The following is a 21,125-nucleotide window of genomic DNA, read 5'->3' on the forward strand; positions in this document are numbered from 1 at the left end:
GGTATATGGACACGGCATGGAGGGTAATGGGACTTTGTGATCACTCACTGGTCGTCCAGATTCTCCATGCCCCAGAATTCGTGGTTAAAGGATGGCTCGGAAGTTCTTTGTTGATGAGAAGAAGAAACATCCTTACAGAAATCATTATTAAAAAGTAGTTTCCTTCACTTTCGAACTTCTACAATCACGAAGCAACAATTTGGAATTAATATTTTTCTTCACGTATGCTTGAAAATAATAGTTGAGTGGGGAAAACCTCTGGAAATTTATCATGGGCTTGTACAATACATTGCAGGCAGAACTGCTTCTATATTGCCTTATGAATGTAGACCAACACGCTTTTAAGTAATCGATCATTATGTTCTGCCTCATCAGTGTAAATAAAATACGTGATATTTATTTAATGATTTTGCCAACTGTTGGGAAGGAATCGAGGAAAACAATACCTGTCTGAGATCAGAGATAATCAAAACTAAAATGAGTTTATTGTGGCTATAGTAACGCTATATTAATCGGTGTATTCTCACTGTCAAACCCCTGTCGGGTCGTCCCAATGTCACGCCGCTACTGTCGCTGTTGATCAACGGTCGTCAGTCTTCAGTATCTCGAAATGTATTCGCAATTTCGTATATGGACAACCATCATCTGTCTAATGGAATGACTGTAAACTGTCGATGTTACGGAACTATTACAGATCAAAACAAAACATACTAGCTGATTAGCATTACCTGAAGTTAAATCCGCAGATTCGCTTACTGTAATACGCTGGTATAGCCCTTATACTGCACTACTACAGTTACTGTAAATGTCAGGCTGTGTTCCATTTCGATGTAGTTGGGGCTTATGCATATATAGGACGAAGCAAACTCTCCTTGTTAGCGCGCGCGCGCGCGCTCTCGTGTGTGTGTTAGCTGAGAAATTCTTCCTCTTTATTTTTCGTTCAAATTCCGCGAGCTACGAACAACAGTTACGTGTCCTATAGCTAGCCTCAACAGCTGGCTTATCTCGCATTGTGTTTGCCGCTTCAACATGGCACTGCTTCATCTGCCCGCCTGTGAACAGCTAAGGCTGTTGGTTTGATTTGGATACGTGATCTATAGCTGGTCTTATGATCTGGCTTATCATCACGCACTGTCTGTGCTCTTTCATCATGAAACTGCCTCATCGGCTATAGACTTCTGGTTTGCTTTCGCCATTTCCACAAGGCGGCTTATGATTAATTGTTGTATCATCTGCCTCTTTTGTTCTTTCGAGCTTGACTGAGCATTTCATACTTAGTGAACTGAACGACGCTTTATCGAAAATTGTCAGTATTTATTAACAACTTTGAATCTTACGCTACACGCAGTTCTTACAACAACATACTGCACTAGACAAACAAGACATCCAATAGTGGCAAGAGAAGAACAGTTATAGTACAAGAAGTATTTTTATCACAGGCTATGTCCGTAATTTACCATCTGTCCATATAAAATTTAAATCTCTTTCCTGCTATTTATCTGCATCATGAGTTGTCACGTTTATTACTTGAATGGAGGTGAACTCGTTTGTTGGAAGGCTTTCTCCGCAAACTCCAGCGCTGTTGATAAGAACATCGACTCCTCCTAAATTCTCCTTTATCCACTTGAAGGCGCACAGAATACTCTCCTCGCTGCTCACGTCGACTTGCAATGGATAAAGCTTTCCCGGAGCGTCCTTCAGTTCATGAGCCTGCAAGAAATAAACGTCAGATTTGTAGAATCTGCACAGGACAGCAGGACCAAAATCTTTCTCATTACGGCCGACAGGTGTGGCCGTGCGGTTCTAGGCGCTTCAGTCTGGAACCGCGTGACCGCTACGGTCGCAGGTTAGAATCCTGCCTCGGGCATGGAAGGGTGTAATGTCCTTAGGTTAGTTAGTTTTAAGTAGTTCTAAGTTCTAGGGAACTGATGACCACAGATGTTAAGTCCCATAGTGCTCAGAGCCATGTGAACCATTTTTATCATTACGAGAAAGATCAAGTTTGCCATTTAACCAACTTCCATTCTGCACATCGGAGAGTCGTAATTACATGAACAAAGAACCTATTGCCACGAAAGGTAATAATATTTTTGTTTCTTTCCAGAGAACCGTGATATTTACGAGCACAGGTTGCCACTCTTACCTTGATCGTGTATACAAAGAAACTTAACGAAGTCATCCAATGTTAAACTTTTAACGCAAACTATTCGAATTAAAGCACCAAGCATGTACGAACCAAAAGCTTATATTTTCGGAATTCTTCAAAAACCGTAAATCAAATAAAAATGAGAAACCAAGAATTTTTAGAACTTCTACAGTTACATGTACATCCTCCGCAAGCCACCTGACGGTGTTTGGCGGAGGGTAACTTGAGTACCTCTATCCGTTCTCCCTTCTACTCCAGTTTCGTATTGTTCGTGGAAAGAAAGATTGGCGGTATGCCTCTGTATGAGCTCCAATATCTCTGATTTTATCCTCACGGTCTCTTCGCGAGATATACGTAGGAGGGATCAATATACTGCTTGATTCCTCGGTTAAGGTATGTTCTCGAAACTTCAACAAAAGCCCAGACCGAGCTACTGTGCGTCTCTCTGGCAGAGTCTTCCATTGGAGTTTACCTATCATCTCCATAACTCTTTCGCGATTAATAAATGATCTTGTAACGAAGCACACTGCTCTCCGTTGGATCTTCATCTCTTCTATCAACCCTGTCTGGTACCGATCCCACACCAGTGAGCAGTATTCAAGCAGTGAGCGAACAAGTATACATTAACCTACTTCCTTTGTTTTCGGACTGCATTACCTTAGGATTCTTCCAATGAATCTCGGCCTGGCATCTGCTTTACTGACGATTATTTTTATATGGTCATTCTATTTTAAATCACTCCTAAAGCCTACCCCCAGATAATTTATTGCATTAACTGCTTCCAGTTGCTGACCTGCTATATTGTAGCTAAATGATAAAGGATCTTTCTTTCTATGTATTCGCAGCACATCACACTTGTCTATATTGAGATTCAGTTTCCATTCCCTGCACCATGCGTCAATTCGTTGCAGATCCTCGTGAATTTCAGTACAGTTTTCCATTGTTACAACCTCTCGATATACTACAGCATCATCCGCAAAAGCCTCTGTGAACTTCCGATGTTATCCACAAGGTCATTTATATACGTTGTGAAAGCAACGGTCCTACAACAGTCCTGCGGCACACCGGAAATCACTCTGCGTTCTGCTCCTTGTTGTGTCTTACGTAGTGCACAAGAACTATGCAACCACCTCTTCTTCTGAACAGTAATCACAATTGAGAGAGGGTTTTCATTATCTCGGGAAACAAATATCATCTGTGTGTTGACTTTCACCGTATGTGGTGACCCCATTAAATACACATGTGTTGGTACACTGCAGAAGGCGATCAGTGATCGAAATCGCTTCCACGGGTCTGCGTAAAGGTTTTTCACTTGCACTGACAATCAGTCACAAGGAGAGGGTTCCTGTGTTGTTGTTCCATAAGCAGTTTGATACATTGTTATTGCTGTAACATTAAAGCAGTGTATGACTACAGCTGCATACATAGCCGTACATTTTGTTTTTCTACATCACTTCGAGGTCTGTGTCAGGTGCTAATACGACATGAAAACGTTTCGATCCATGGGCTCTCACAGAAAGCTGGACATCCCATGGTGTTAACTATGCTACTCCCACAACAGGATGGTGGAAATAATAGACAGAGGCGGTGTTTCTTACTGAGAAAAATGTGGAAGACTTCGCGACGTAGGGAAACTGGAACAGTTTGCGGCATTGTGGAACATGCGAAGGTGATGACCTCTACATTTAATCTCATCTTCCACTGTAGATGTCTCGGTGTTCTGCTTGAAAGAGATCAAGACCATTTATTCTTCATATTGCAGCCATGTACACAATCGGTGCTGGGCAACCTCAGAAGGTGTTGCTCCCACCAAGTCTCTCTCGACATAAAAAAAGTGGTGTCAGTCAATGATTAAGTCGTAATGAACAGCACACCAGTGGACGGTTAGGGTGGAAAAGAGATCGTCGATGTGTGATGATGCACTGTAATTAGCACCAAAGTTGATGGTGCGACCAATTTTAGCAATTTTACCAGTTTTCCAGTAATTTCAAAGCCAACCAATAACATGGCAGCATGCTTTCCAATTTTTCTATGATTGATAAACCACCGATCCACTACTTTGTGAGTACCATATACTATTTTGAGAAAGTAGAGACTGCAGTACGTCTATTCATGATTAGTTCTCGGACATACATACTAAATTATACAAGACAGCGTCCTATACCAATGCTGTTAGATCATGTACATATTTCTAGCACTTGCATCATAGTGCAGAATTTACGGTTCTCTCCGTACGTGGGTTGGAGTCACAGAGTATTCTCACATTCATAAGGTAAATTTGGAGAGTGACATATCCTCACACTGCCTTCAACCAACCTTTCCTGCAACACTATCGCCAATTTAATTTGCAACTGACCAGAAGGGTCCTGTAACCACGACATTCCGCATCCCGTGAAGGAAGGGAGCGAGCTGAGTCTGTAACTGCTGTTCAGTGAAGACTGTTACACGTCAATCTTACTCGCGGCACCCACCCAAGAGCACAAGATCTCTCCAAGTGCGTGCATGTTGAGTAGGTTGGCACCCCTTATCGGCGTGTGATAGATATGAGAGTGTTGTTGTGATATAACACACAGCTAAGAAGAAAAGGATGGTTTATGCGTGGTAGAGCTCCAGACAGACGGAGTATGAAGCATTTTACGTAAATCACTTGTGCTACAACTCTGAGGTATTTTTCTAGTATCTGGAGTCAGTAGCAAGAAGGTATTGGCGAGAGAGAAATCGTCATAGAACATAAGCACATGCACACCTGAGGCTACTCAGTTCTGCACGCTATAAGGTTACAATTGTTTGTTTTCTGAAATATTACTCATGTGGAGTGCAAAGCACTAAATACTCTAACGCAGGGCATATATTGTAAGTAGGCTGTTTAGGTTTTTTTTTATTGGTAACGCCACATAGCGCTCTGTATGAAAGATCACTGGCTGTGCTGTGTGCAGTTAGTGGCTGGTTGGCATTGTTGTAATACTCGCCATTGTAGTGTTGGGCAGCTGATGTTAACAGCGTGTAGCGTTGCGCAGTTGGAGGTGAGCCGCCAGCAGTGGTGGACGTGGGGAGAGAGATGGCGGAGTTTTGAAATTTGTAAGACTGGAACTGCTATATATATTATGACTATTAAGGTAAATACATTGTTTGTTCTCTATTAAAATCTTTCATTTGCTAACTATACCTATCAGTAGTTAGTGCCTTCTGTAGTTTGAATCTTTTATTTAGCTGGCAATAGTGGTGCTCGCTGTATTGCAGTAGTTCGAGTAAGGAAGATTTTTGGTGAGGTAAGTGATTTGTGAAAGGTATAGGTTAATGTTAGTCAGGGCCATTCTTTTGTAGGAATTTTTGAAAGTCAGACTGCGTTGCGCTAAAAATATTGTGTGTCAGTTTAAGCACAGTTTTGTATAATTTTTTAAGGGGACGTTTCATATGTCGACCCTTAGCCGAGGATACCTCACTAAAATCTCCAGATTTTTTTCTTGTAGTTGTAGAGACAATCTCCATTGTAGTTGAAGTCTTTCATTGTTGAACAGTAAAACAGTTGTGGCATGCATGTACATTTGCAGCTAGTATTTCGCAGCTGCGCTTGCTATTAACTAGATGTTATTTGATATGTTATTTGCTATGTTAATGTGTTCTCTTATTTTTGCTCTTCAAATTGTGTTTATCTGTGTTGTCGTGTGACATATTGTGACAGTAATGGCGTGTGCAAAACGTAATACTAGGCTCCAAAGTAAACTGCGAAATGACAGTGAAGACGAAAGCAGTGTGTTAGTGACACCATGTAATGAATTAACTAATGTTCAAAGTAGTAATTTGGTAATAGTGCATAGGGAAATGGAGCGGGCTGCAAATAATGGTGTAGGCAGTGAAACAATTAGTGAACAGAGACTCATTATCGATCGATCGGTCGGAAACAGCTCGCATCAGGAATCCGATATGACAGGACACAATCTTGCAAAATTCTGTACATTCAGGTTTTGCGTCCTCACTGTTTTCTCAAATAAGACACATTTTCTGATTGTCAAAATGTGAGTGTTGCCGGTGCAAATGCACTGCCGAAAAGCATAGAGGAACAGATTCCATACACTAATACATTATTATTGCAATTAATGCAACAAATGAAACAAAATCAGAGAGAAACACAGCAAAAGCTTCAAAAGTTAGATACAATGGAACAACACCAGAGACAAACACAGCAACAGTTAGACACAATGGAACAAAATCTTCAAAAGTTAGACACAGTGGAACAAAAGCTTCAAAAGTAGACTCAGTGGAACATACACTTGAACAAACACGTGAAGATTTAACTACTGAGTTGCATAAAATCGAATCGAAATGTCAAAAAGTCTGTAATGACATAAATACACAAATTTGTGAGCATTTCCAATCTATTTTTTCGAGGCATGAAAATACATTACAGAATCACAAATCAGCCATAAAAGAACTGCAAACTATTGTTCATGAAAATCATGAGACCTTGCAAGCTAAAATTGACTCAGTTGCATCTACCGATTCGGTTAGGCAACTTGCAAAAACTCAGCAAAACTTAAAGGATACAGGAAATACGATTTCAACACAAATGGACACTCTGAAATTTGGTTCAGAAAAACACACTGAGGAAATGCACTATCGGAGAAAAAAGCCAAACTTTCGGATCAGTTCATTATCTTATCTGCAAAGGTAGATGATGATCTGAATGACACAGAAGAGTGCGAAAAAATGAAGAAATTCAAACAAAATCAGAATCAAATTAATACGCAACACCGGAGAGAAATCCGGGAAGTACAAGATCAGCTGACACAGGTAATACAAAAATTACATATTTCAGAGGGCACTCGCGCTCTAACACGGGAAGAGGAACTTAGATATACAGAAAAGCCACAAAATAATAACACAGGGCATTTCGGAAATTATGAAAGAAATTGGCAAGCGCACCGAATTTTGAGATGGAAACGCCGACACGACGTAGCAATGACCGATATGCTACTCGCCGTCACGATGATTTTGACTGTAAGCTGTTCATTACTGCACGAAAAAAAAAACATTTAAGAATTCTGGCAACGACATTCATCCACAAGCGTGGCTCCCTCAATCCTCTCATTGTTTTCCTCCCAACTGGTCATTCGAACACAGATTAGAATTTATGTGTGGCTACTTGGAGAATGAACCAGCTATAGGAATGCGATCGGTCATTGACGATTGTCACAGTGAAGGAGAATTTTATCATGCCTTCCTCTCAGCATATTGGTCTGAAGCTACACAAGACCGAGTAAAACATAGAATCATAATGATGAAACATTTCGAACAATCTGAATTTTCCAGTCTTGTTAAATATTTCGAAGACATGTTACATAAGAATCAGTATCTTTCAAACCTATACAGCCCCTCGGAACTCATCCGCATTTGCTTAATCAATTTACCTCAACATTTACGACAGATTATTTTAGCAGGACGATGCAAAGGCGACATTGAAGCTTTTCAGGGACTGTTACAAGAACTGGAAATTGACACTGACGTTCGCGGAACGCGAAAACAAGAGCACAACAATTACAGGTCACACCTGTCACAATTCCGCGAAGACAGAAATAATGCACGACAAGGCTATTCGTACAACCTTTAATCGTGACCAAAACAGACACCAACCGTATGACAACCGTTGGCAGAGTAGTAATAATAACAGGGAAAGATCACCTCTCCGTGGTAATGACTATCACATAGACAATCAGAGAAACAGACAATATGGAAACCAAAATAATTATTATCAAGGGAAACAGAATAACTTAAGACGCAACAGTCCAGAGCGCAGCTACGATTCAGGGAGAAATTCTCCACCACGTGACCGACAAGAAAGAAACTATGGAATCTGCCGACATGACAGACGATATGATCGTAACGAAGGACCTGAATTGCAGCAGAACTGGCGGGATTCAAACAGAGCAGGGAGCTCTCGACAAGGTGAATTTGTAGAAGTTAGGTCTCCAAATCCCAATAACGACGCACGCCAACAAAGAGATAGCAGACAAAGACTCGCACCGCAGGCAGCCACGTGCGCCGGCTGGCTCAGAGAAAAATAACATAGGCGCTAACCTTGAGAAAAACTCCAGTGCACTTTACCGACGTTTACCGGATGATAATTGCGTTCAAGTTGAAACTCTTGAGTACTATGAAGAGTAAAGGATTGCACCATATTTCACATGTAAGACCGTTTATTGAGAGATAATCAGCTTTTTAACTTAGTCTTTGCCATAAAATTTTTCACTTCACGCTACTAGTACAATTTGTCACACTGAGAAACTGTTAACATGCAAGAATGTTTTGAAGTTAACTATCCATTCGAGAACCTAGGGAACATTTTTAAACAGATATTACGAATGCGCTGTTATAATGAACAGACGACACAGTGTTGTTATTTCTATATTCTTGCTTGTTAGTTGCACGATTACGTAACGACTATAAGGCTCACATACTTTGAACATTTCCCAGTTCTGCTAATGAGATTTTAATGCAACATTTTGGTTTACTTGAAAATACGTTCTGGATTTAAAGTACTTTCTGTGAGATACCAGATGACACAGTGGTTAGTATATGTGACAGCTACACGATTATATCACGACGCTACTAATGTGTGACACAATTTTCATTGTTGCTTTTGCGGTCTACCTTGTTTTATATCTTCACAGTTTTTCTGAATTATTGTGGAAAGTAAAACAAGTTTTAGTAGTAACTTTTGTGGTATAGTTACAATGAGACAGCCTTTTCCGTAGCACAACAATACGTTACAGTACAGTACTTACTTCATCACGGCAATTAGCGTAGTAACTACGATATCTATACGCAAAGCATTTCACTTTTGTTTATCATGAGGTAAGTACATTGACTTCTGCAGAACTTAGCTTTCGGAGGATGATAACAACGACACTTCCACACAGATTATCTTACAACAAGACGCACAGTTTAGCGCTACAGTACACGTATTTGAGTGACTAATTTTGTACTTAAAACATTTATACTTAAAGATATTTGAAGTACAATGATACAAAGGTTTTCTGTGATATATTTCATTCCATTGCTGTAATCTGCAACACCTGAGGATATAATTACATTAATCCTCAGGGGGTTACATGCTTACATTGTGTACTATGTATGTGGCAAACACGAGGAGTCCTAGCTAATATGGTATTTGCTTATACAAGTTTACACATTGGTACCATATTTCTCTAACACAGTATTACACAGCTATGTGATCATTTAACTGAGAGAGACAAATATTTTTTTTACTACATCGGTGACAGATGTTTACATAATTACACGGTTGGATAACTTCACACTTAAGAAATTGTATTTTGTCTGTACTATGTGAAATGTTCATATTTTTTTGGAACCATTGTGATACTATGAGAGCTTTGAATGATGTATTTGGTATGAGATCATGATTTTTAAAGTAAGTTTGAGGCAGATGACACTTTTGAGATGAGCAGAAATTTTTTTTTTTTGGTTTTGAAATTATTGCAGAAAGCTATGAGGTTTTTGAGATTTGACTGAGGTATTATGATATTATTACGATGTGAATTATGCTGCTGAGGTATGTTTAAGCTGATGCTATATGAGTTATTTGGCTATGCTACGTATCTGTTATGATGAAGTATTGAAGAAGTGTCGACGAATAAGGTAAGGAATAATGAGTAGTGGTTAGGGACTCTGGTTTGTGAAAAAGGTGGTTGGAAACCAAGAATCGTACTTAAAGAGTTATGAAATGTATGTAAATGCGTGAATGTATTACAACGCCGACGAAAATTTTTTTGGACACTGTTGTATTAACAGTCGGCCGCGGTGATCTCGCGGTTCTAGGCGCGCAGTCTGGAGCCATGCGACTGCTATGGTCGCAGGTTCGAATCCTGCCTCAGGCATGGATGTGTGTGATGTCCTTAGGTTGGTTAGGTTTAAGTAGTTCTAAGTTCTAGGGGACTGATGACCACAGCAGCTTCGTCCCATAGTGCGCAGAGCCATTTGAACCATTTGTTATATCAATAGGATTTTGTTTCTACAGTTTTTTAACGCAAATTCTTGACCTGTGAAATTTTTTATATGAGACTGCCACTGTAGAGGAAACTGGTGTCGTAAATATTTCGGTAAGACAGTTACGTGACCACCTGCACGTAATGCGTCGTGGGCACCCAGCTGCGCGACAGCCACCTGACAAAAGAAAGCCATTAGGTGGAAAAAAGGAGGCCATTATCCTCGCTATTGACATTCCTTTGTAGAAAGCATCGCAAAAACGACACGCTCATTAATTGGAAAGATACTTACATCTGCACACCTGACTATGACAAGCGTCTTTCTACAAGAGTTCAGAGAATTTCTACTAACTTATGAAATGTCACATGAGTATTGAATGATATTTTTATGCTTTGCCTTTCGTAGTTGCTTATTTCATTTGATATCTGGTTTCCAGCTGTGTTGCAGCATTGGTTTTATAAATAAAAATTAAAGCATTTGCAAATGTGAACACTTTCTGTCAACAGATCTATTAAATAACCATTTTATGATCCACGTACTTTGAAAAAGGAGCACATGGAAAGGAAAGCACAATGAGAAGGGATTAATAAATGTTACTGCATACTTAATTTTCTTTTCAACTACTTGGTAATACCTTTTGTAGAATTAGTTTAGCGGTGCACCAATTTAATGACATAGATATTAATATATGTGAATAGACATTTCCCTCTTCTGCATTGTTGTCTTTACTGTATTTTTTCTGCTTGAGCTTTCTCATGTTTAGATATAAATTATTGCATTTGCTGCTGCTCTTTGCTAGGCATAGTGTTACTGAATTTCACTTTGTATTACTCTGTTAAGCCAGTTTTACTACTGATTTATTTTTCTTGTTCCTGTTCATTGCTTCATATTAGTTGTAATGTTGAATATGCTTTGCTAAGCCCTATATTGTTGCCGTTTTTGCCAATTTGTATTTTTTTGTCATTGCTGTTTGTGTTAATTGTTTTGTGCTGCTGCATTGCGTCGTCCCTTAGTTTACCATCTGAGCTAAGTAGGTTTAAGGTAGCTTAAGAGGGGGTAGACTATATAAGAAACTAAGTATGATGAATTGGAAGAAAAGCATTGAGAAGCTATAAGAAAAAGGTTTTCCCAAAAAAGTTGTGTACAGTGGAGAAAAACTATTTTTGGAAGAGGATGTGAACAGAATACAGAAAGCATGCTTGGATAGGATTTTTTTGGGTTGGAGCAAATGTTGAAATAAGAGGGACGATCTATGGAATGAAGTTTTGGGTTGGACTGCAGTACCAAATTTTACCCTGAAAACAAACCCTGTCCTTTCCTTTTGTGATATCCCACTATGTGTTTGTGTACCCTTGTGTATTTGTTTTCTTCCTGTCTCTGTGTACTCTTTCATAGAATTCTTTCTATTCTAATACTATGCTACATTCACTATGATGAGGGATACAGTTATCCTCAAATATATTTTGCACTAATAACATGTTATTTACTGTGTAAAGATGTTTACACATTATTTATTCTGTTTTGTTCTAATGCTCATGTGTGAAGTTGATGTTTCAAAAGTTATTCTGATCTTTTATGTATGTACTTATGTCATAATTTTTGTAACACTGATGTATATGTTATTTCGATTCTTGTGTAAATCCTGTGCTACTACAAATGTTACCTGTACTATTATATTCTTTAATGATATATTTTTTATGTTTGTAATTGTATTCTTATGTTGTAAATTTATAATTGTATAGACACCAGTTCTTCAAATTAAGTATCATTTCACTGCACACATTTCTGTTGGTTATAATATATGCACAGTATGTGATAAGTATGGACTGATAGTGTTTGGACATGTGTTAATAATTCAGTGAGGGACTGGATAACAGCATTGCTGGTTCTATTTCAAACAAATTCTTTGTGAGTGGACAAGTGGAGGTTTATGGATTTGCTATATTCTCCACAAGACTCTTCAATGGTGATTGTGCATCTGCACAGTCACAACAGATGGCTGCTGGCAATCTCTACCAGGACTACAGTGGGTCTGCACCTCTGGTGGCCCACCAATACCACAATTTCTACAAGGACTGCTGTGGGTCTGCACCCTTGGTAGCCCACCAATATCATAATCTCTACCAGGACTACAGTGGGTCTGCTCTGTGATGAGCTACCTACCAATATTCTTCATAACTTCGACTGACTCTACTGTGGGTTTGCTCTGTTGTGGCCCATTACCTGTCTGCATGTCAAGAGTCAGCACTGTCTTTCCATTGGAAGGACAACACCACTCTTTCAAGACTGCATGGAAATCCACTACTTCCGTGTACATTCTCTTTTGCTGCTCAGACTTTCAGAAAAACACTCCACTTTTACTGTGCTGAACGATCAGGATTGTCTCTGTGGACTGTGAGAAAATTTTAGCTTTTGACCAACATTGTATCAATAAGTGTGTACATATGATTTCTTTGTTATTGTAATTGTGAATTTTGATTTACAAATATGTATTGGCCAGTGCCCAAAGCAATTTGTAAAATTTTTTGTGGGGAGCATGGGGGCTATGTAAGTAGGCTGTTAAGGTTTTTTCATTGGTAACGCCGCATAGCGCTCTGTATGAAAAATCGCTGGCTGTGCTGTGTGCAGTCAGTGGCTGGTTGGTATTGTTGTAATACTCGCCACTGTAGTGTTGGGCAGCTGGATGTTAACAGCGCATAGCGTTGCACAGTTGGAGGTGAGCCGCCAGCAGTGGTGGACGTGGGGAGAGAGATGGTGGAGTTTTGAAATTTGTAAGACTGGAACTGCTATATATATTATGACTATTAAGGTAAATACATTGTTTGTTTTCTATTAAAATCTTTCATGTGCTAACTATACCTATCAGTTTTAGTGCCTTCCGTAGTTCGAATCTTTTATTTAGCTGGCAGTAGTGGTGCTCGCTGTATTGCAGTAGTTCGAGTAAGGAAGATTTTTGGTGAAGTAAGTGATTTGTGAAAGGTATAGGTTAATGTTAGTTAGGGCCATTCTTTTGTAGGGATTTTTGAAAGTCAGATTGCGTTGCGCTAAAAATATTGTGTGTCAGTTTAAGCACAGTTTTGTATAATTTTTTAAGGGGACGTTTCTTGTGCTACAATTCTGACGTATTTTTCTAGTATCTGGAGTCAGTAGCAAGAAGGTATTGGCAAAAGAAATCGTCATAGAACATAAGCACATGCACACCTGAGGCTACACAGTTCTGCACGCTAAGGTTACAATTGTTTGATTTCTGTAATATTACTCATGTGGAGTGCAAAGTACTTAATACTTTAACTCAGGGCATATATGTCCAACATACATCTGTATGATATATGTCCAACCTGAATTTTTTTTTATTCCACTGGCTATTATAAACTGTAAGGTGGCAGAACTGATTCCTTCTATACCAGAGAAAAACAGTCTTTGTGATACATGCAAAATAATAAGAGGTGAATAGCGCCCAGTGCCCCCATCTGACTACAGGTCAGAAATTATGCTACGCTCGCATCAGTCCGATAAAATGTTCGCCAGCAATGGAAAATAAGTCTTATGTGAAATATACAAATTCATAGAGCGGTGTTTAACGTGTGAAATTACACATCATGCTTCACTTATCTTGTAAGGAGGTCAACTGTAAGACGAAAGAACACACACAAGGTTTGCAGTACCACAGAAACCTCTGTCAGTGACTGAGACAAAGAGTTTGAAATATTTTACGTAAATCACTTGTGCTGGTAGTTCTGGAGTATTTTTCCGCTATGTGGTATCCGTACGAGAAGCTATGGGAAAGAGAGAAATGATCATGAAACACAAACACATTCCAAAGGCTGCACGGTTCTGCACTTAAACAAGCATAATGCTACGACTGTGCGGTTTCCGACCTATTAGTCATGTGGAAGAAATGTATTTCCAGCGTGTGACACACATTCTTTCTGCCAAGTTTCTCTCCTTACTGTCATAAAACAACTACTATGCACACCTTCTTTGCAACACAAACACTAAACAGTTTTCCGGAGTTATAGGACGCCTGCTCTTTCAGAAATTTTAGCCTAAATACGGTTCAAGAGCTATGATATGTTCACAACAGTCCCATAAAATTATTCTCAGCAGCTGAAAATGCTTATGAAGAAACAGCGACATCTTGCATGGTAATAAACATAACGATCAGTAGCCAGAGAAGATGTAACAGTCTTATCTCAGTTTACCATCGCTCCTGGTATCTTTCCTCTTGCACACTGATGTCCTGGTCCGATGTTAGGTTGTACCGGTCATGGGCAGGATACTACGGGTATTTCACCTCGACACCACGTCTCTAGAAAGCCTCCTGTTTCCACTATTAAGGCCCGTATATGTACCATCAGTCCATTCTCTTCCAGAACATGCAGTTATATTGGTTTCAGTCGGTACTCATTTCATGACATTTTTTCCCTAATTTTATACACTCCTGGAAATTGAAATAAGAACACCGTGAATTCATTGTCCTAGGAAGGGGAAACTTTATTGACACATTCCTGGGGTCGGATACATCACATGATCACACTGACAGAACCACAGGCACAGTGTATATCCACCTTTCGCAGCAATGCAGGCTGCTATTCTCCCATGGAGACGATCGTAGAGATGCTGGATGTAGTCCTATGGAACGGCTTGCCATGCCATTTCCACCTGGCGCCTCAGTTGGACCAGCGTTCGTGCTGGACGTGCAGACCGCGTGAGACGACGCTTCATCCAGTCCCAAACATGCTCAATGGGAGACAGATCCGGAGATCTTGTTGGCCAGGGTAGTTGACTTACACCTTCTAGAGCACGTTGGGTGGCACGGGATACATGAGGACGTGCATTGTCCTGTTGGAACAGCAAGTTCCCTTGCCGGTCTAGGAATGGTAGAACGATGGGTTCGGTGACGGTTTGGATGTACAGTGCACTATTCAGTGTCCCCTCGACGATCACCAGAGGTGTACGGCCAGTGTAGGAGATCGCTCCCCACACCATGATGCCGGGTTTTGGCCCTGTGTTCCTCGGTCGTATGCAGTCCTGATTGTGGCGCTCACCTGCACGGCGCCAAACACGCATACGACCATCATTGGCACCAAGGCAGAAGCGACTCTCATCGCTGAAGACGACACGTCTCCATTCGTCCCTCCATTCATGCCTGTCGCGACACCACTGGAGGCGGGCTGCACGATGTTGGGGCGTGAGCGGAAGACGGCGTAACGGTGTGCGGGACCGTAGCCCAGCTTCATGGAGACGGTTGCGAATGGTCCTCGCCGATACCCCAGGAGCAACAGTGTCCCTAATTTGCTGGGAAGAGGTGGTGCGGTCCCCTACGCACTGCGTAGGATCCTACGGTCTTGGCGTGCATCCGTACGTCGCTGCGGTCCGGTCCCAGGTCGACGGGCACGTGCACCTTCCGCCGACCACTGGCGACAACATCGATGTACTGTGGAGACCTCACGCCCCACGTGTTGAGCAATTCGGCGGTACGTCCACCCGGCCTCCCGCATGCCCACTATACGCCCTCGCTCAAAGTCCGTCAACTGCACATACGGTTCACGTCCACGCTGTCGCGGCATGCTACCAGTGTTAAAGACTGCGATGGAGTTCCGTATGCCACGGCAAACTGGCTGACACTGACGGCGGCGGTGCACAAAAGCTGCGCAGCTAGCGTCATTCGACGGCCAACACCGCGGTTCCTGGTGTGTCCGCTGTGCCGTGCGTGTGATCATTGCTTGTACAGCCCTCTCGCAGTGTCCGGAGCAAGTATGGTGGGTCTGACACACCGGTGTCAATGTGTTCTTTTTTCCATTTCCAGGAGTGTATATTCTCAATCAGTTTCCGTCTTGTTTCTGTTTTCTTATCTCTTTCAGGTGTAATTTTTTTAATACCCAATTTCATTTTTAGCTTATAGCATCAAACCATATCTTAATTATTTCTGGATCCAAAAATTTGACAAATACAGAGAACATATACTCTCGAATTCTAATACATATCAAATTATCTTCCTACAAAATACTTGTTTTATGGTTTCAACTATAAGCTCTGTTCCTTCCTTCAGTTCTTGTAGGCGAGAGCATTTGGGAATTTTACAATTTCCTGTTACTTCCTACATGACTGCGGTAAAAGCATTTCATATGTGTATATCGACAACTTTTTTGCTCCACATTGTTGCGAAATTTCTGTACAGAACTTTTGTATTAGGGCGACCTTCGTTCTTACATACATTTGATATGAAAATTAATTAAATTATGACAGCTTACTGATTTATGACTTTGACCTATTGTTCTGCTAGGTGTTTTTTCATGTAATTTGTCCCCCTTCCCCTGCCCTTATCCTATTTTTCTGTTAATTGATTTATGAACCCTCAGGGTATTTTATAGCCCTCCTATCCTTCTGAGAAACCCCTCTTCTCTCCCCTTTCCCCTCCTCCTCCACCGCCCCTCTGGTAAATGGCTCTGAGCACTATGGGACTTAACATCTATGGTCATCAGTCCCCTAGAACTTAGAACTACTTAAACCTAACTAACCTAAGGACATCACACAATACCCAGTCCCTGACCCCGTCGAGAATCGAACCCGGGACCCCGATCCCGGGAAGCGAGAACGCTACCGCGAGACCATGAGCTGTGGACCCCTCTGGTAACTCCCTCACCAATACAAACACAGACTTAATATCAAATTAAGTAAGTAATTAATTAAATTGAACAATTAATTAACCCCTCCTCCTCTGTGAAATCCTCCAGGCTCCTACCCTTCCCCACTCCCCATCATCTCCCCCACCTGGAATTGCCGGAAAAGTGACTCAGTTGATTGGCCATTTCTTATTTGATGGGGAATTGATTAGGGTGTATGGGATATTGTTTAAATAATTTATGGTAAACATGGGAATGTGTGGAATACAATTTATTTATTTATTTAAAGAATTTGTCTGGAAATTGACTGCATTGCATTGAATACTGTTTATTTAAACAATTAGTAGGTGATATGGCCATATGGAAAATTTAAAGAACTGTTGCACTTTTTTGTTCCGGTCATGTCGCTTACTGGCGGACTGGTCGCTCTGCACATTGCAGGCCACCACCCAGGGACTGCTGCATCTGTAGTATCGCACTAATCTGCTGCAAACAGAGCATCAGGTAGTGGCATCCCTATTATATTTGATACCAGACTCAATTCCTGCCTCTCTCTCTCTCCCTCCATTCCTTCCCTCCTCTCTCTCTCTCTCTCTCTCTCTGCCAGACGAAGATGTCTGTCCCACCCCTTCTCCCTTCTATCCCCCTGTCCCCCTCCCTCATTCTCGCTTACCTGACGCTTTCTTCTTACACTTTCACTTCTATGGAAACCTGTGCCATATGGAGAAAGGGAGATGAACAGAGTAATGGATATGTGATAAGCCCCCAGCTGTGTGTGATTTGGAAATACTCTCTAATTCTATCTGATTGATTGACTAATTAATTAAATCGATACTCTTTGTGAGTAGTCAGTTTTTACTTGCACGCTACTGGTGGATACTAGGATTTGTATATTTAATGTGATTCGATCCCACAACTGCCCAGTTCCCAAACCCTTCCGGTTTTTTTCTGTTGCCTCCTACTGGTGTGTACTGGCATGGTTAGGTCATGTGGTAGGAAGTCCACTACACTGAAGTTAGCTGAAATTTCACATTTCAGATCAGTTGCATGCTATGTCCCTAAACAATCTGTGGACGCTTTGAAATGGTGTGCATGCTTGCAATACCACTACCAGAATCAATAAATCGAACAATGAAGAATTTAGAGTTGCAACTGGTTTTCCAAAGCACTATATAATCCCTAAGATGAGTCTCTCAGCTACAACAGGGTGAAGGAGGAGGAGGAAGTGTCTACCTCATGAAGGATAGTAACAACAACTAATACCACTCCCAACTTTCCCCTACAAGAAAGAGTCCAATGGACAACACTGAGAAGCAGTGAACATCGCCCACTTAAACAATGTTCTAGTCCCAAGTAGCAGTTGTTATTGTTAGATGTCAGAGATGGCTGCATCATACCTACAGAGTGCTCATGCGTGGATGTCTACATGCAGAGACCCAGGCCAGATAAATGTGCGGCACTAGATTGGCGGAGGGGGAATTTAAGAGAGGTGTGGAGTTGACATCTCGGTCTTTGTGTTTTTGTGTACGTTGGTTCACACAAATATGAAGTAAACACTTGACACAGAGTGCGAGAAAGAGAATGAGAGAGAGGGACGGAGGGAGGCAGGAATTGAGTCTGATATCGGACTTGAAAGGGATGCCACTACCTGACGCTTTATTTCTGCAGGGTTAGCCTGGTCTGGCAGTCAGCAACACAATGGGGAGATTTATCTACATATGTGTAGGGCGACCTGTTCAAATGGTTCAAATGGCTCTGAGCACTATGGGACTCAACTGCTGTGGTCATTAGTCCCCTAGAACTTAGAACTACTTAAACCTTACTAACCTAAGGACATCACACACATCCATGCCCGAGGCAGGATTCGAACCTGCGACCGTAGCAGTCGCACGGTTCCCGACTGCGCGCCTAGAACCGCGAGACCACCGCGGCCGGCAGGGCGATCTGTGACAGTACAGTTACATGTGGTGTGTGTTTCAAGACTGTATTCCTTGCGTGATCTGAATCAACAAGGGCTACAATTGCTTAATTTTTCCATACTGCCCTGTCACCACAAACTGTTTAAATAAACGGTATTCCACGCTCTGCAATCAATTCCCAACAAATTCTTTACATATATATGTCAACTGTATTCCACACATAACCTTGTATCCCACAAATTTTTCAAAGAAACAATATTCCACACTTTGCCTTGTCTACCAGAAATTGTTTAGACAATGTTCCATACAATGGAATCGATTTTCCACCAAATTTTCTAAATAAATAAATTAACAAACTACTTTCCATACACCGCCTTGTTTCCCATAAACAGCTAAAATAAATTACATTCCACACATTGGTTTCTCTAACAGAAGTTGATTAAGCAATATTCCATACACCGCTATCAATATCCCTTCAAATCAACTGAGCCCTCTTCCCTCCAGTTTCCTGGTGGGTGAACGAGGGGAGGGGAGTGAGGGGGGGGAAGGAGGGCTGGAATATTTCCCAGAGGGGGAGGGATAATTAAATGATCAATTTAATTAATCACTCAATTAATTTGATGCCAATAGTGTGCTTGTATTGGTGAGGGGAATTCCCAGAGGTGTTGAGAAGGAAGAGGAGGAAAAGGTGGAGGAGGGAGGGGTAGGGATTTCTCAGAATAACGGATTGTTCACAGTGCGTCATACATCAGACTCAAGGGTGTCACAAATCAGTTACGTCCATTATAATTATCCGGGCTGTTATGCCATGGTCGGTTGGTGAATTCTTTTTCAAGTCCCAACGTTTCGTCCCCATCTGCGGGAGACATCTTCAAAGGGGTCTGTAGCTCGATGGAAGGTGCAACAAACCCACTGGCTCGTTACTGACTGCCGCTAAATTCCGTGTCCGCGTACGTCACTATGATTGCTGCGTGGCTGTCTCAACGCACGTTTTATTTCGGCGGACGAATTTCCGTTCTTCATTAGTACAGGCTACTGCAAAATCTAAGGCTTTCCTACCGTTTGTTAAAAATGTAACGGAAAGAAAAGGAGGATCTTGACGAAGCGGAATATCACCGTAATTTACAAGCCCACCAGGAAGATACAGAAATAACTTAAGCCTGCCAAGGACGCTCGCAAACCAATTGGAAAAGCTGGAGTGTATAGGATCCCATGCAGCTGTGGAGATCTTTATGTGAAAACCACTAAAAGAACGGTTTCAAAACGTTAGGAAGAGCACAAGGGCAATTGTAGAAGAGGAGAAACGGAACGGAACGATCAGCTGTTGCGGAGCATGCTTTCCAGCCAGGGAACCACCATATTCGTTTCGAGGAGACGCAAGTACTATCGGCCACAAGCGTATATTACAAAAGGCTTTACATGGAGGCAATCGAAATCTCTAAACACCCTAATAATTTCAGTCGGAAGGGGGAGGGCGTGAAATTAAACGGTATATGGATGCTGGTGTTAAGGAAGATGTGTAACGCCCGTCCACTACTGGGTGATGGCAATGGCGATCGACGGCAACGGACAGCGGCAAATTCCATTGATGTTTTTAAAACACGTGACGTCACGCCGCGGCGCGGGAGCGCACGGACATGGAATTTAGCAGCAGTCAGTAGCGAGCCAGTGGGTGTGTTGGACCTTCCATCGAGCTACAGACCCCCTTGAAGATGTCTCCCGCAGACAGGGACGAAACGTTGGGATTTGAAAAAGAATTCACCAGATGGCCACGGCATAACTGCCCGGATAATTACGAGGTGCATTCAAGTTCTAAGGCCTCCGACTTTTTTTTCTCCGGACTGGAAAGAGATAGAAACATGCGCATTGTTTTAAAATGAGGCCGCGTTCATTGTCAATACGTCCCAGAGATGGCAGCACCGTATAGCAGATGGAATTATACCGCCAGTGGCGAGAATGAGAACTGTTTTAAATACTTAAAATGGCGACGTTTTCCTTACTTGAGCAGGGTGCAATCATTCGTTTTCTGAATTTGCGTGGTGTGAAACCAATTGAAATTCATCGACAGTTGAAGGAGACATGTGGTGATGGAGTTATGGATGTGTAGAAAGTGCGTTCGTGGGTGCGACAGTTTAATGAAGGCAGAACGTCGTGTGACAACAAACCGAAACAACCTCGGGCTCGCACAAGCCGGTCTCACGACATGATCGAGAAAGTGGACGGAACTGTTTTGGGGGATCGCCGAATGACTGTTGAACAGATCGCCTCCAGAGTTGGCATTTCTGTGGGTTCTGTGCACACTGTCCTGCATGACGACCTGAAAATGTGAAAAGTGTCATCCAGGTGGGTGCCACGAATGCTGACAGACGACCACATGGCTGCCCGTGTGGCATGTTGCCAAGCAGTGTTGACGTGCAACGACATCATGAA

At 41.7% G+C, this 21,125-nt stretch overlaps 1 protein-coding gene across 1 annotated transcript in view; it reads right to left on the reverse strand.

Annotated features, from left to right (window-relative positions):
• LOC126335614 (farnesol dehydrogenase-like) overlaps nt 1–21,125 on the reverse strand; it is an 84,460-nt gene that overhangs the window by 54,087 nt on the left and 9,248 nt on the right. Inside the window, exon 2 of the mRNA XM_049999067.1 lies at nt 1,528–1,710. Within this exon, the coding sequence (XP_049855024.1) occupies nt 1,528–1,710 (183 nt within the window). The remainder of the gene's footprint in view (nt 1–1,527; nt 1,711–21,125) is intronic.

This window comes from Schistocerca gregaria, chromosome 2 (genome assembly GCF_023897955.1).
Source record: "Schistocerca gregaria isolate iqSchGreg1 chromosome 2, iqSchGreg1.2, whole genome shotgun sequence".
Classification (NCBI taxonomy): domain Eukaryota; kingdom Metazoa; phylum Arthropoda; class Insecta; order Orthoptera; family Acrididae; genus Schistocerca; species Schistocerca gregaria.